This window comes from Mastigoproctus giganteus, chromosome 4 (assembly GCF_048544385.1).
Source record: "Mastigoproctus giganteus isolate SK-2022 chromosome 4, ASM4854438v1, whole genome shotgun sequence".
Taxonomy (NCBI): Eukaryota; Metazoa; Arthropoda; class Arachnida; order Uropygi; family Thelyphonidae; genus Mastigoproctus; species Mastigoproctus giganteus.
The window spans coordinates 70,042,621-70,055,972 of NC_143578.1; the positions used below are offsets into that span (position 1 = coordinate 70,042,621).

Sequence of the window (13,352 nt, forward strand, 5' to 3'; positions counted from 1 at the left end):
ATAAAGCACACTCGTTGTCCCAAGCCTGTAGAAGGTCCTCATCACTGGAAAACCGCCTCCCTTTTAGCTTCATTTTCACATGCGGGAACAGTGCAAAGTCGCAGGGAGCAAGGTCTGGACTGTAGGGAGGGTGCTCGAGAAGTTTCAGTCCTGTCGTGGTCAAATATTCGGTGCAGGCTTTGGCGCGGTGAGCTGGAGCATTATCGTGATGGAGGTACCAGGTGTCCATTCTTGACTTTGGCTGCAGGTTCTTCATAGATCCAATGACTTTAGGCAGGCATTGTTCAGTATACCACTTAGCTGTGACTGTCTTCTGCGTGTCCAAAACGACACGTTCCACAATTCCACTCGATTTGAAAAATACAGCTATCATTTTCTTCTTTACAGATTGGGATTTTCTGACAATTACGGGTGTGTCATCATCATCAAAGACCCAAACTTTGTTTTGAGCCTTGGTCGGCAGATCGTAATAGTACAGCCAAGTCTCGTCACCTGTCACGATGTTGTTCACATACCGAGATTGTCCCTTATCAAACTTTTTTAACATCTCCCGGCACCAAGTCACACGTCGTGTCATCTGCTCTTCAGTCAGTTGATGCGGCACCCAGAGAGAACAAAGTTTCTTCACGTGCAAATGATCTTGCAGAATCGAACGAATTGCTGGTGCATTTAGGCCCAAAGTATCCTCTATCTGTTGGTAGATCACTCGCCTGTTTTCTTCAAGCATTTTCCTCACAGCAGTAACGTTCCTGTGATTCATTGTTTCCTGTGATTCATTGTTGCGTCATATTGCAAAACTTTCCTAGTACCCTTTGTACTTCTACTCTTTCTAAAGTAATGGAGAAATCCATCAATTGTCAACTCCTAAACTGTCCAGAAATCTTCCATCTGATCAGTGACCACAAGTATGGGTTCTGCCAGTGTTCATCCACTGGTGTGATATATTAGCATTCTTTTTTTTTTTTTTTTTTTTATGAAACCCCAAACACAAGAGGCATTAGTACCTATAGTATTTAGTAAGTACTGTGCATGGGTTAGAGGTTGAGAAGACGAAAGAAGATATTTGTTGACATTAGACTTGAACTTCTATAGACTTTAATTTTCATAAAATATGTATGGAGGAAGGTTGTTCCAGAAAACAGCAGTTCAATGAATAAACAAGAACGATGAAAAGCTGATTCTGTGAGTTTGAAGTTGGACAGTAAATGGATGTTGGCCGGTGGCGGCACGTGTTCGGATTGTTTTAAGAGAGAGAGAGAATTATAGAAGCCAATTCAGAAGAACAGTGCCCATGGAAGTATCTGTAGAAAAGGCATGCAGTAGAAACAGAACATCTATGAGATAGAGAGTGGAGAAACTCTCTGTTAGAGATGAGTGATTAATTACCTAACTGCCCTCTTCTGAACGGCATCTAGAAGCCTGAGAGAGGTTTTGGGGACACCGCCCCAGATGTGGGAACAATATTTCATGGTAGGGCGGACTTGCGATTTGTACAGAGTGAATAGCTGTTTGGAAGAAAAGTAACACTGAGAGTGAAATAGAAAACGAGTTTTTTTTTGATGCAGTGGAAGCAATATTTGTAATGTGCCTGTGCCAAGAGAGATTAGAAGTCAGAGTAATCCCCAGAAGAGATATATCATCTTACCTAGAAATCATAGTGTCACCAAATATAAGCATAGGAGCAGAAGAATCCTTTTTGCGAGATATAAGACAAGACTGAGTTTTAGAAGGATTGAAATTGACTAAGTTGTCTTTGCCCCTCTGGAGAATTACCTGGAGATCAGCAATTAAGGAACCAGTAGTTGATATTTGAGAAGTTGAAGCTGATTGAGCAGGGAGAGGTTTCTGAAACTGGAATGCAATGTGCTATCATTAGTAAAACTATGAATAGGATTTCCGGTCAATAGAAGGTCATTAATATACAAGACGAAGAGTGGGGGAAAGAAGTGAACCTTGGGGGACACCAGCATTAGTGGAGAAGTTAGAAGACAGCGAGCCACCTATCATCCCCTCAGTGAGCAGTCAGAAAGAAAACTGGATAACCAATTACAAAAAACAGGTTGGCAAACCATAAGATGGAAGCTTGTTTAGAAGACTTTTATGCCAAACATGATCAAAAGCCTTTGAGATGTCAAGAGTAACTGCTTGCGTTTCACTGAACATTTCCATTGAATTTGTCCATAAATGGGTAACATAAGCCAGAATATCACCAGTGGATCAAAACTGATGGAATCCATACTGGCAATCGTTGATCAGATGGAACATTTCTAGATAGTTTAAGAGTTGGCGGTTAATTGATTTCTCCATTACTTTAGAAAGATTAGAAGTAAGTGCAATGGGACGATAATTGGTGGGAGGGATTTGTCATCCTTTTTAGGAATTGACTGGATATGAGCAAATTTCAAGGAGAAGGAAAAACACCTTTGGAATAAGAAAGTGAAAAAAAGGCAGCAAAGGACATTAGTAAGAAGCACTGCAGGATCATTTAGACAAGACTTCAGTTATAGCTCAGACACAGCATGGTTTTGTTAAGGGGAAGTCTTGCCTGACCAACTTGATTGGATACTATGATGCAGTCACAAAAGAACTGGATGCAGGGAATAACTTTGATATTATATACTTGGATCTTAGAAAGGCTTTTGATACTGTTGCACATGGAAGACTGCTACACAAATTGGAGCAGTGTGACATTGGAGGCAAATTGCTGCTATGGATAAAGGGGTGGTTGAGGGGGAGAAGACAGAGAGTGGTAATCAATGGACACTGCTCATCGTGGACTGATGTTATTAGTGGAGTCCCTCAGGGCTCAGTGTTGGGTCCATTATTGTTTTCTGTATTTATAAATGATATTGATGATGGTATATCGGGCTTATTGTCCAAGTTTGCAGACGATACAAAGGTTGGCAGGGTTGTCAAGGACACTACTGACACTATGCTGCTGCAACAGGATCTGGAAAGGTTGAGCAGATGGGCTGAGAGGTGGCAAATGAAGTTTAACATTGATAAATGTAAAGTACTACACATGGGAAACAGCAACCCCAGAGCAACGTATCAACTCTGTGGTACTACACTGACAGTGGTAGAGAATGAAAGGGACTTGGGGGTGGTTGTGCAGGCAGATATGAAGTTCTCTGAGCAGTGCAGACGGGCTGCAAGAGTAGCTCATGGAGTATTGTCAATGATATACAGGAATTTTTCCAGCAGGGATAAGGAGGTGATTATTCCATTGTATAAGGCGATGGTCAGGCCACACCTAGAGTACTGTATACAGGTCTGGAGGCCTCATTTCAAGAAGGATGTAGAGCTGCTGGAACGAGTACAGAGAAGGGCAACAAGATTAGTGAATGGAACAAAGGGGTGCTCTTACGAAGAAAGGCTTAAGTTTTGCAAATTACAGTGTCTGGAGACTAGGCACCAGCGAGGTGATCTGATAGAGGTGTATAAAGCCTTGAATGGTTTAAGCATGCTCAATGCTGATGGGATTCTTCCTCTAGCTCAGAAAAATCACCTGAGAGGGCATAAATTCAGATTGAGGAAAGACAGATGTAGGACAGACGTGCGGAAATTTGCCTTTAGCCAGCGGGTGGTTGGTTGGTGGAACAGACTTCCATCCCTTGTGGTGGAGGTTGATAGCCTAAATAAGTTTAAGGCTCAGCTGGACAGGTATTTTGAACGAACAGAGGGGTGAAGTGGAAGTGGGTTTTTTTTTTTTTTTTTTTTTGGCTGATGCTGCATAAGCTTGCTTTCTTGCATCAAATGCCTCTACTAATGCTAAAGTTCAGGAGAACAGGTTTTGAGAACAAGTGGAGAAATACCATCAGGACCTGGAGCTTTCTTAGCATCAAGATTTTTAAAAATCCTTCTGACATCCCTTTGATGGAAGATCACAGGAGGCATTGAATGGAGGGAGATGTTTTACCAAGATCATTATTATACAAGTTGGAAGAAAAATGGGATGCTAGCAGGTCAGCTTTATCCTCGGCTGAAGTGACAATAGAACCATCTGGTTTTGATAGAGGTGGGAGCAGAGATGGGTAAAAGTTGCAGCCAAATAGCTCTGGCAAGAGACCAGAATGCTCTGCTACCATTAGGGCAAGAAGACAGTTTTATATTCTTAGCCTTTTCAAAATCTAGTTTGGACTGATTAATAACTACTTTACATTTGTTGTGAGCTCTGGGGCAGAAAATGAAACTGAAGAATTGGAAATGAGCCAATTATGATATGTAACATTCTTCTCTTGAACAGCCTTAGCACATTCAATGGAAAACCAAGGTGTAGATAAAGGACGAGGTTTTTAGGTGGAGTGTGAAATAAAGGATTCAATTCCTACAAGAACAGTTTCACTGACATGATCTAAGCAAACGTTGACATCAGAAGTTTTGAAACAGTAATTTGACCAAGGAAAAGAAGAAATGAAATCTTGCAGGTCATCCCATTTTGCATTCTTGTAAAGCTAAACAATACAAGGTTGGGAATAGTCATGAGATAAAGGCTTCATTGGAGAAGAGATTACCAAGTTGTGATCTGAGGCCTAAAGGACCATTCACTTCAACTATGTACTTAGAAGGGTTGTTTATGAGAAAAAGATCAAGCGTGTTGGCTGTATGATCAGGATTGTCTGGTAGGTAAATGAACAATCTGTGCAAGGTCATTAGTAATTGCAAAAGCCACAGCATCTTGATCAACTGGGTCTGTGTGACTAGAAAACAGAAGCCAGCTGGAGTTGTGAACATTAAAATCACCAAGGAAAATTATCTCGCTGTTAGGAAAGTTGGAGTGATGAAAGTCAAGTTGCAAAGAGAGGAAGTCAGAGTTCCAAGAGATTAGTGGAGTTGGGAGAATGGTAGAGACAACAGATGAATTGACACAATGAGATAGAGATTTTAAGCCAGAGAAGATCAAAAAGAGGATATTCCACATTACGAACTCTCTGACATGGAATATCAGAACAGACATACACAAAGGGCAACAAGATTGGTGGTGAGGGGAATGAAGGGAGGTGAGGGGAATGAAGCCCTCTTACCAAGAGAGGCTTAAGTTCTGCAAATCAAATTGCAGTGGCTGGAGACTAGGCACCTGCGCGGTGATCTGATTGAGGTATATAAGGCCTTGAATGGGTTGAGCACACTGAATTCTGATGGGACCCTTCTACTTGTTCAGATTACGAACCTAAGGGGGCATAAATTCAAATTAAAAAAAGATAGATGTAGAATAGATGTGTGGAAATTTGCCTTTAGCCAGCAGGTGGTTAATTGCTGGAACAAAATTCCATCTGTCGTTGTGGAAGTTGATAGGTTAAATAAATTTAAGGAGGAACTGGACAGGCATTTGGAGGGAATGGTATGATTTTTTTTTTTTTTTTTTTTGGCTGATGCTGCATAAGCTCATACACTTGCTTTCTTGCATCATATGCCACTACTACTACAAGTACCACCTTTGAGGCAAAAGGAATCATACAGATAATAATTTGAGCAACTGAAATTAGTAGTGGTTGATAACTGAGATTCTGTCAGAAAATGTACATGGGGTTTGGCAGACTGTAAGTAGAAATGGGCATCATTGAGATTAGAACTGAGACCACGTATATTTGTGAAATGAACTAGGAAGTGTTTGGGAGGTTTAGATCTTTTCACATATAAGTTTGTTCTATTAGTTTGACAATTCATGGTGTATTCAATAGTAAGAAAAATGTGTGTGTGTGTGGGGGGGGGGAAGGACATGCTGTATGAAGTAATGAAATTTTTGGATATGGCATACACATGGTAAGAATATACCAGATCCTTGACATAACGTGGCCTCGACAATGCCCCCCACATTCACACTACTCGGGCTCCCTCCAGTCACTATCTGGCAGAGTAGAGGCAGCAAGATTGCGCACTAGCTGATCCAGAAGCCTCATAGAGAGTTACCAACAGGTTTGGTCCTGTGTACTAACTAGCGGCCAGCCTGTGAATACCATTTTAGAGCTGTACCCTCAAAATGTAGGGAAGTTTGAATCTCGCCAAGGTGTTCATCATAACCTCAAAAGATATCAATCATACTGAATGATGGAAGAGATTAGGGAGGGTTGACTGGAACTTTTTGTGTTCCACCACTTCAAGCCTTCAATAAACAAATTGGTGGTATTGCACCGGTTGACGAGAGTCATCTACAACCTAGTATTGTCTAGTAACACAGAGGGGCAGCATTTTTCTGTGTGGTGTGGGTGCCACACCTCAACCTCTGCTTATGTTGGTTCACACCAGAGTGGTCACCCACAGTGTGCTTCTACATGGGAGTTATACCCAGAATTACTAACAGTCCCACCATTGTGAAGGTGCAAGCAGAAGATTTGGATGTCACAGACTGTCCAGACACTTCACTGAAATTAGGTCAACTTGACTTGAATGTCACCCGAATATCAGTTCCATCAGCATTTTAGACTCCCAGGTAGTAAGTACAGCTTGTCTGGCATATGTGAGAGAATGTCTGCGACAGCCTCAAGACCATCTATGGCCAAACATAATTGATTGTGTTTGTGATAAAGGTCTTCCAAATAAGCTTCTAAATTATCAGAAATCCTATCCATAGTTTTGCTGATGATAGCACATTGCATTTCACCTTTCAGTTTGAGAAACCTTGCTCTGCCCAAACAGTTTCAACTTCTCAAATATCCACTACTAATTCCTTAAATGCTGATTTCCAGGTAATTCCACAGTGAGGCAGAGATAACTTAGTTGAATTCAACCTTTTAAAACTCAGTCCTGTCTTATTTCTCACAAAAAGGATTCTACTGCTCCTATTGCTTATCTTTGAGGACACTCAGATTTCTAGACAAGATCACATATCTCTATTAGGATCACCCAGACTTCTAATCTCTCTTAGCATAAAAGCATCACAAATATTGCTTCCTCTGCATCTAAAAACTTGTGTTTTCTCTTTCGCTCATGATGCCACTTTTCTTCCAAACAGCAACTCACTCAACAAATCTCAACTCTGCCTTACAATAGAATATTGTTTCCAGATCTGGGGTGGTGCCCCAAAATCTCTCTCAGGCTTCCAGACTTCATTAAAAATAGGGCAGTTAGGTTAATTAATGACCTATCTCTAATGAAGGCTCTGCACTTTCTTTCTCATAGACATTTCTGCTGCATGCCTTTTCTATATGTACTTCCATGGGAACTGTTCTTCTGAACTGACTTCTATAATTCCCTCTCTTTCTTCAAAACAAGTCCAAATATGTGATGTAACCAGTCAGCATCCTGTTACTGTCCAACTTCAACCTCATAGAACCAACTTTTCTTCTTCCTCATTTATTCCTTTATCTGCCATTTTTTGGTACAACCTCAGAAACATATTTCCTGAAAATTATAATCTACAGAAATTTAAGTCTAATGTTAAAAAGTACATATTTTCATCTCTCAACCTTCAACTCACATGCTGTACTCCACACGTATGTTAAATGTTGGGAGTGTCATAAAAATAAATAAATAAATAAAAAAACACACAAATATATGAATCATTTAAAAGCAATGAAATGAGTGGGGAATATATAGTGAATGCCTAAAAACCCTGCCATATATAAATTTAAAGATAGTAGGGCAATAAGAGAACAAGCATACTGCTTTATTGATGCTGCATATGGACTATGCCAAGTAAAAACTCTACCTGGAGATCATAAGCGTGTGGGAAAGTGGAACCAAGCATAATATTGGCTAACTACAGCATTGGTAACTAAGAATTTGAAAAGATATTTCAACTAAACCGTATGGAACAATTTTATCAGAAAAAAAGTGTTCTTTGTGTCTCAGAAATTGTTAAACAGTAATTGTATAATAATTTCGAATTTTAGATAGGACTTGCAGGAGTTTTTGATGGTTGACACAGAAAGGAGATGTAACTTTGCATATAGTATGATATCCCTTTGTTTCAAGGACTTAAGGACAAAAGAGTTGTCAAAGTAGACTCATTAAATAATTAAGTTCCTTAGCAGTACAGCTAATGAATGTAAGATTGAGTACTAATGAAATCTCTTTACCATGTGCTATATCCAAGTAAGCTCAAGGACCAATTTTTAAGTTATGCATGTAAAACAGAGTACATTATGGGGAAAGGAGAGACTTCAGTTTTGCACATTCCCACTGAAGCTTCTAGAGCTAATTGCTGAGCACTATCATTTACTTCAAGATAGAGATGAATATGCATGTATTAAAGAGACAACAATATTTTCATGAGCCCTCTCCTGCATTAAACCCATATACACATGTATGTGAATCATCACTGGTGTCAACTACTACAAACTAGGAGGAACTGCTAAATCTTGTCTATATCTATGACAGCTATTCCTGCCAGCATATTTGGAACAATGTTGAATGAGACTTCTGTCTCAGAGGGACTTAATAAGATGTGTATCATCCGGTCACTTACACTTAGGTATATTGTTACAGATGCATAACACATGGACTCCATATATCTGAATCTACATAATCCATTTGATCTGGACATTAGCGGTTCACTAATAATTGCAATTAGCCACTGAATGAACAATGAATGTTTAATTAGCTGTTAATTGTGGCAATATCAAATTAGTTTTTCAGTCTTATAGGATTTAGTTATGATGTTTATTTAGTTAGCTGAATAAGCCAGTTGTTATAATTAGAAACTGGCCTAAGTAACTGATTATTAGTTACTTGGATTATCCCCTAGGCTTTTCATTACATTTTTGTAATGAAAATTTCTCCTTCCTTATTCAAGTTTTTTTTTTTTTTTTTGGTGACTATGTTGGTGACTCTATTGTCAGGGAAACGGGGAACATGCTTTGTAAAAAGGATAGGTGGAACAGGACCGGGGTATGTCTGGCAGGGGCAAAGGTTGATGACGTAGAGCGAATATCATCTTTTAAGGGCACAAAAGGTGATATAGTTGTACATGTTGGCACTAATGATATTAAGATTAGGAGACCGGCAGAATTACTTAACAAGTACAGGTCACTGTTGAACAAAAGCCGAGAATTAGGGTTGAATTTGAAAGTATCCTCGTCTGTACTTGTTAACAGGAGAGATTGCTTCTACAGGGATGGGATATACTTAAATAGAAAGGGTGCAAGAATATTTGCTGATGCTATTATATGATATCTGCAATTCTGCCCAGACACGATAGGAGGGAGTATATGATGAGAGCCTTGTCGATCAATTCGGCCCTGGAAAGATTGTGCAAGGCTCAAGGTGTACAATTTTTTTCAGCCTCGTCTGTACTTGTTAACAGGAGAGATTGCTTCTACAGGGATGGGATATACTTAAATAGAAAGGGTGCAAGAATATTTGCTGATGCTATCGAGGCAGTGTTAGGTGGGTCAGAGAACTGCTAGCTTGGTGGGAGACAAAGACCAATAGACTGACAGTAGCCACTGGTAGAGGTGAAAGAGATTCTTGCACTGCTTCTATTAGAATGAGCAGAAGCCTGAAAAACAAGAGGCATGATATTTCAGACTGCTGGGAGCCATTGCGGTACAAGTAAACACATGGGTTGTGTTAGGGTAGCTAAGAATAGAAACAGGTGCAGGTATACTTGCGTGTACACCAATGCTAGGAGTTTAGTAAACAAATTTGATGAATTTGAGGTATTGCTCAAAACATCAAAGGCAGATATTGTTGGGATATCAGAGACGTGGTGTCACACAGATATAAGGGATGCAGAACTGGAATTTGGGGAGTACAACGTCTACAGAAAGGATAGACAGGATAGGAAGGGGGGAGGGGTTATGCTATTAGTTAAGAAACACATAAAAACCCAAGGAAGTGAAGCCAGTCGACATCGCTGGACAGTGCAGTGTTGAGTCAGTTTGGTGTGACATAAGCATTGGGAGATCAACATTGAGAGTAGGAGTGTGCTATAGGCCTAATGACTCTGATGAGTATAATAAGAAACTGTACAGGGAAATAGAGTGGGCCAGTAAATCAGAGAGTATTATAATGGGAGATTTTAATTTCCCAGATATTGACTGGAATTTGGGGGCTGGTCACTCACACACTAGCAGGGCTTTTGTGGATTTATTGGATGATTGTTTTCTACATCAGCATGTTCGGGAGGCAACTAGAGGGAGTAATACTCTTGATTTGATTATCAGCAGTGATCCTTCATGCATTAAGAATCTGCAGATAAATGAACCACTAGGTGGCAGTGATCACGGTGTGCTGAAGTGGGATTTACTCAAAGAGGTAACTATCATTAGGGGTAAAGGGAAGGGTTATTGCTTCCATAAAGGCGACTACGATGGACTGAGACAGTATTTAAATTCTATACAGTGGGACCTACTGATGATGTTACCAACAGCAAATTCAAAATGGGAAGCATTCAAAGAACTTATCTTGGAAGCTACTAGGCTTTACATACCAACCAAGAAATATTGTTCAAGGTTTAAGCCAAAACGGATGTCAGATGAACTAATGAGGCATATGGCAGAGAAGAAAAATGCATGGGATACTTACAAATTAACACAAGACACAGAAGCCTATGATAGATACAAGTTGATATGCAACCAAGTTACAAAGGAGGTTAGGCAGGCGAAGGCAGATTACGAGAAATCCTTGGCAAGGGATGCAAAGAAAAACAGCAAAGAGTTCTTTACTTATGTAAACTCTAGAAGGAAGGCGATGAATCAGATTGGTCCACTTGATATTGATGGGTCAACTGTTGATGATCCTGCTCAGGTAGCTAACAAACTAAATGAATATTTTGCATCGACATTCACACATGAGGAGTTATTCAGCGAGGGGAATGCCAGAGGTGTATTCAACTCTAGCAGTAAGCTACAGAATCTTGAAATAACTGGGAGTAAAGTGGAGGAGAAATTGTTGAAGATAAACACAAGAAAGGCACCCGGGGTGGATGGGATCTATCCAGTTATATTAAAGGATGCAGCAAAGGAAGTAAGCAAACCCTTAGCCATAATTATGAGAGCTTCCTTGGACTCAGGTGAGGTACCCATAGACTGGAAATGTGCAAATGTGACCCCATTTCACAAAGGAGGATCAAAGGCTGACCAAGTAATTATAGACCAGTGAGCTTAACTTCTGTTCCAGGAAGTTTAATGGAGGCACTGGTTAAAGAAGCACTGCAGGATCATTTAGACAAAACTTCAGTTATAGCTCGGACACAGCATGGTTTTGTTAAGGGGAAGTCTTGCCTGACCAATTTGATTGGATACTATGATGCAGTCACAAAAGAACTGGATGCAGGGAATAGCTTTGATATTATATACTTGGATCTTAGAAAGGCTTTTGATACTGTTGCACATGGAAGACTGCTACACAAATTGGAGCAGTGTGACATTGGAGGCAAATTGCTGCTATGGATAAAGGGGTGGTTGAGGGGGAGAAGACAGAGAGTGGTAATCAATGGACACTGCTCATCGTGGACTAATGTTATTAGTAGAGTCCCTCAGGGCTCAGTGTTGGGTCCATTATTGTTTTCTGTATTTATAAATGATATTGATGATGGTATATCAAGCTTAATGTCCAAGTTTGCAGACGATACAAAGGTTGGCAGGGTTGTCAAGGACACTACTGACACTATGCTGCTGCAACAGGATCTGGAAAGGTTGAGCAGATGGGCTGAGAGGTGGCAAATGAAGTTTAACATTGACAAATGTAAAGTACTGCACATGGGAAACAGCAACCCCAGAGCAACGTATCAACTCTGTGGTACTACACTGACAGTGGTAGAGAATGAAAGGGACTTGGGGGTGGTGGTGCAGGCAGATATGAAGTTCTCTGAACAGTGCAGACGGGCTGCAAGAGTAGCTCATGGAGTATTGTCAATGATATACAGGAATTTTTCCAGCAGGGATAAGGAGATGATTATTCCCTTGTATAAGGCAATGGTCAGGCCACACCTAGAGTACTGTATACAGGTCTGGAGGCCTCATTTTAAGAAGGATGTAGAGCTGCTGGAACGAGTACAGAGAAGGGCAACAAGATTAGTGAATGGAACAAAGGGGTGCTCTTACGAAGAAAGGCTTAAGTTTTGTAAATTACATTGTCTGAGACTAGACACCAGCGAGGTGATCTGATAGAGGTGTATAAAGCCTTGAATGGTTTGAGCATGCTCAATGCTGATGGGATTCTTCCTCTAGCTCAGAATAATCACCTGAGAGGGCATAAATTCAAATTGAGGAAAGACAGATGTAGGATAGACGTGCGGAAATTTTCCTTTAGCCAGCGGGTGGTTGGTTGGTGGAACAGACTTCCATCCCTTGTCGTGGAGGTTGATAGCCTAAATAAGTTTAAGGCTCAGCTGGACAGGTATTTTGAACGAACAGAAGGGTGAAGTTTTTTTTTTTTTTTTTTTGATTTGGTAGTTGTTGGCGCATCGGCTTCTGTGGCCATATTGCACCTCCAAAGGTTTTTGCAGTACTTTGATCCAAGCCCGAGGCGGGAATCGAACCCGCGACCTTTGGGTTGCCAGGCAGGTACTTTACCCACTCGGCTAACCCGGTCGGCAGAAGGGTGAAGTGGAAGTGGGGGTTTTTTTTTTTTTTTTTTTGGCTGATGCTGCATAAGCTTGCTTTCTTGCATCAAATGCCTCTACTAATGCTAATGAATGTTTAATTAGCTTTTAATTGTGGCAATATTAAATTAGTTTTTCAGTCTTATAGGATTTAGTTATGATGTTTATTTAGTTAGCTGAATAAGCCAGTTGTTATAATTAGAAACTGGCCTACGTAACTGATTATTAGTTACTTGGATTATCCCCTAGGCTTTTCATTATATTTTTGTAATGAAAATTTCTCCTTCCTTATTCAAGTTTTTTTTTTTTTTTTTACTATATACATCTATATTCATGCAGGTAGGGACTATTTCTGTTGGTAGACAAATGGTTGTAGTTGTTTAAGTGAAAGTAGTATTAGTGCAGTTCTGCTAATTTTGTGCCATCCAGAGGAGTGTGTATGGCAATCCAATGAAGTTGCAAATTCAAGTGTTTACACTTTAATTTGTAACTTCAATATAAATTTGTATTAACTTGAATTTGTAACTAACAATATAATTTACACTTGTACTTTTTCCATTCCTATAATTTTAAGACAAGGCCCACAATAAAAATCATTAATATTTATATTTATTCAATCTACAATAAGAGATATTTTTCCCTGTAAAATTTTGAATTGCTAAACAAAGATTAAACTGAAAACTATTCCACTTACTACAACATGTCCTGGATTCACACCTGACTGTCGAATTAATGTTTCTAAAGTCAGAGGCAAAAACTGTATATTTTCACCTAAAAACCAAAATCCAACTATCATAAAATTGAATGCCTAATAATGAGTATAATTAGAAAGCTTAGTTAACATATGCAGTAATAAAGAGATGCA

The 13,352-nt window shown here is 39.8% G+C and overlaps 1 protein-coding gene across 1 annotated transcript in view; it reads right to left on the reverse strand.

Annotated features, from left to right (window-relative positions):
- The window catches only part of LOC150086821 (protein O-linked-mannose beta-1,2-N-acetylglucosaminyltransferase 1-like), a 392,325-nt gene that overhangs the window by 267,792 nt on the left and 111,181 nt on the right, over nt 1–13,352 (reverse strand). The window contains exon 13 of the mRNA XM_090371595.1: nt 13,182–13,258. Within this exon, the coding sequence (XP_090227721.1) occupies nt 13,182–13,258 (77 nt within the window). The remainder of the gene's footprint in view (nt 1–13,181; nt 13,259–13,352) is intronic.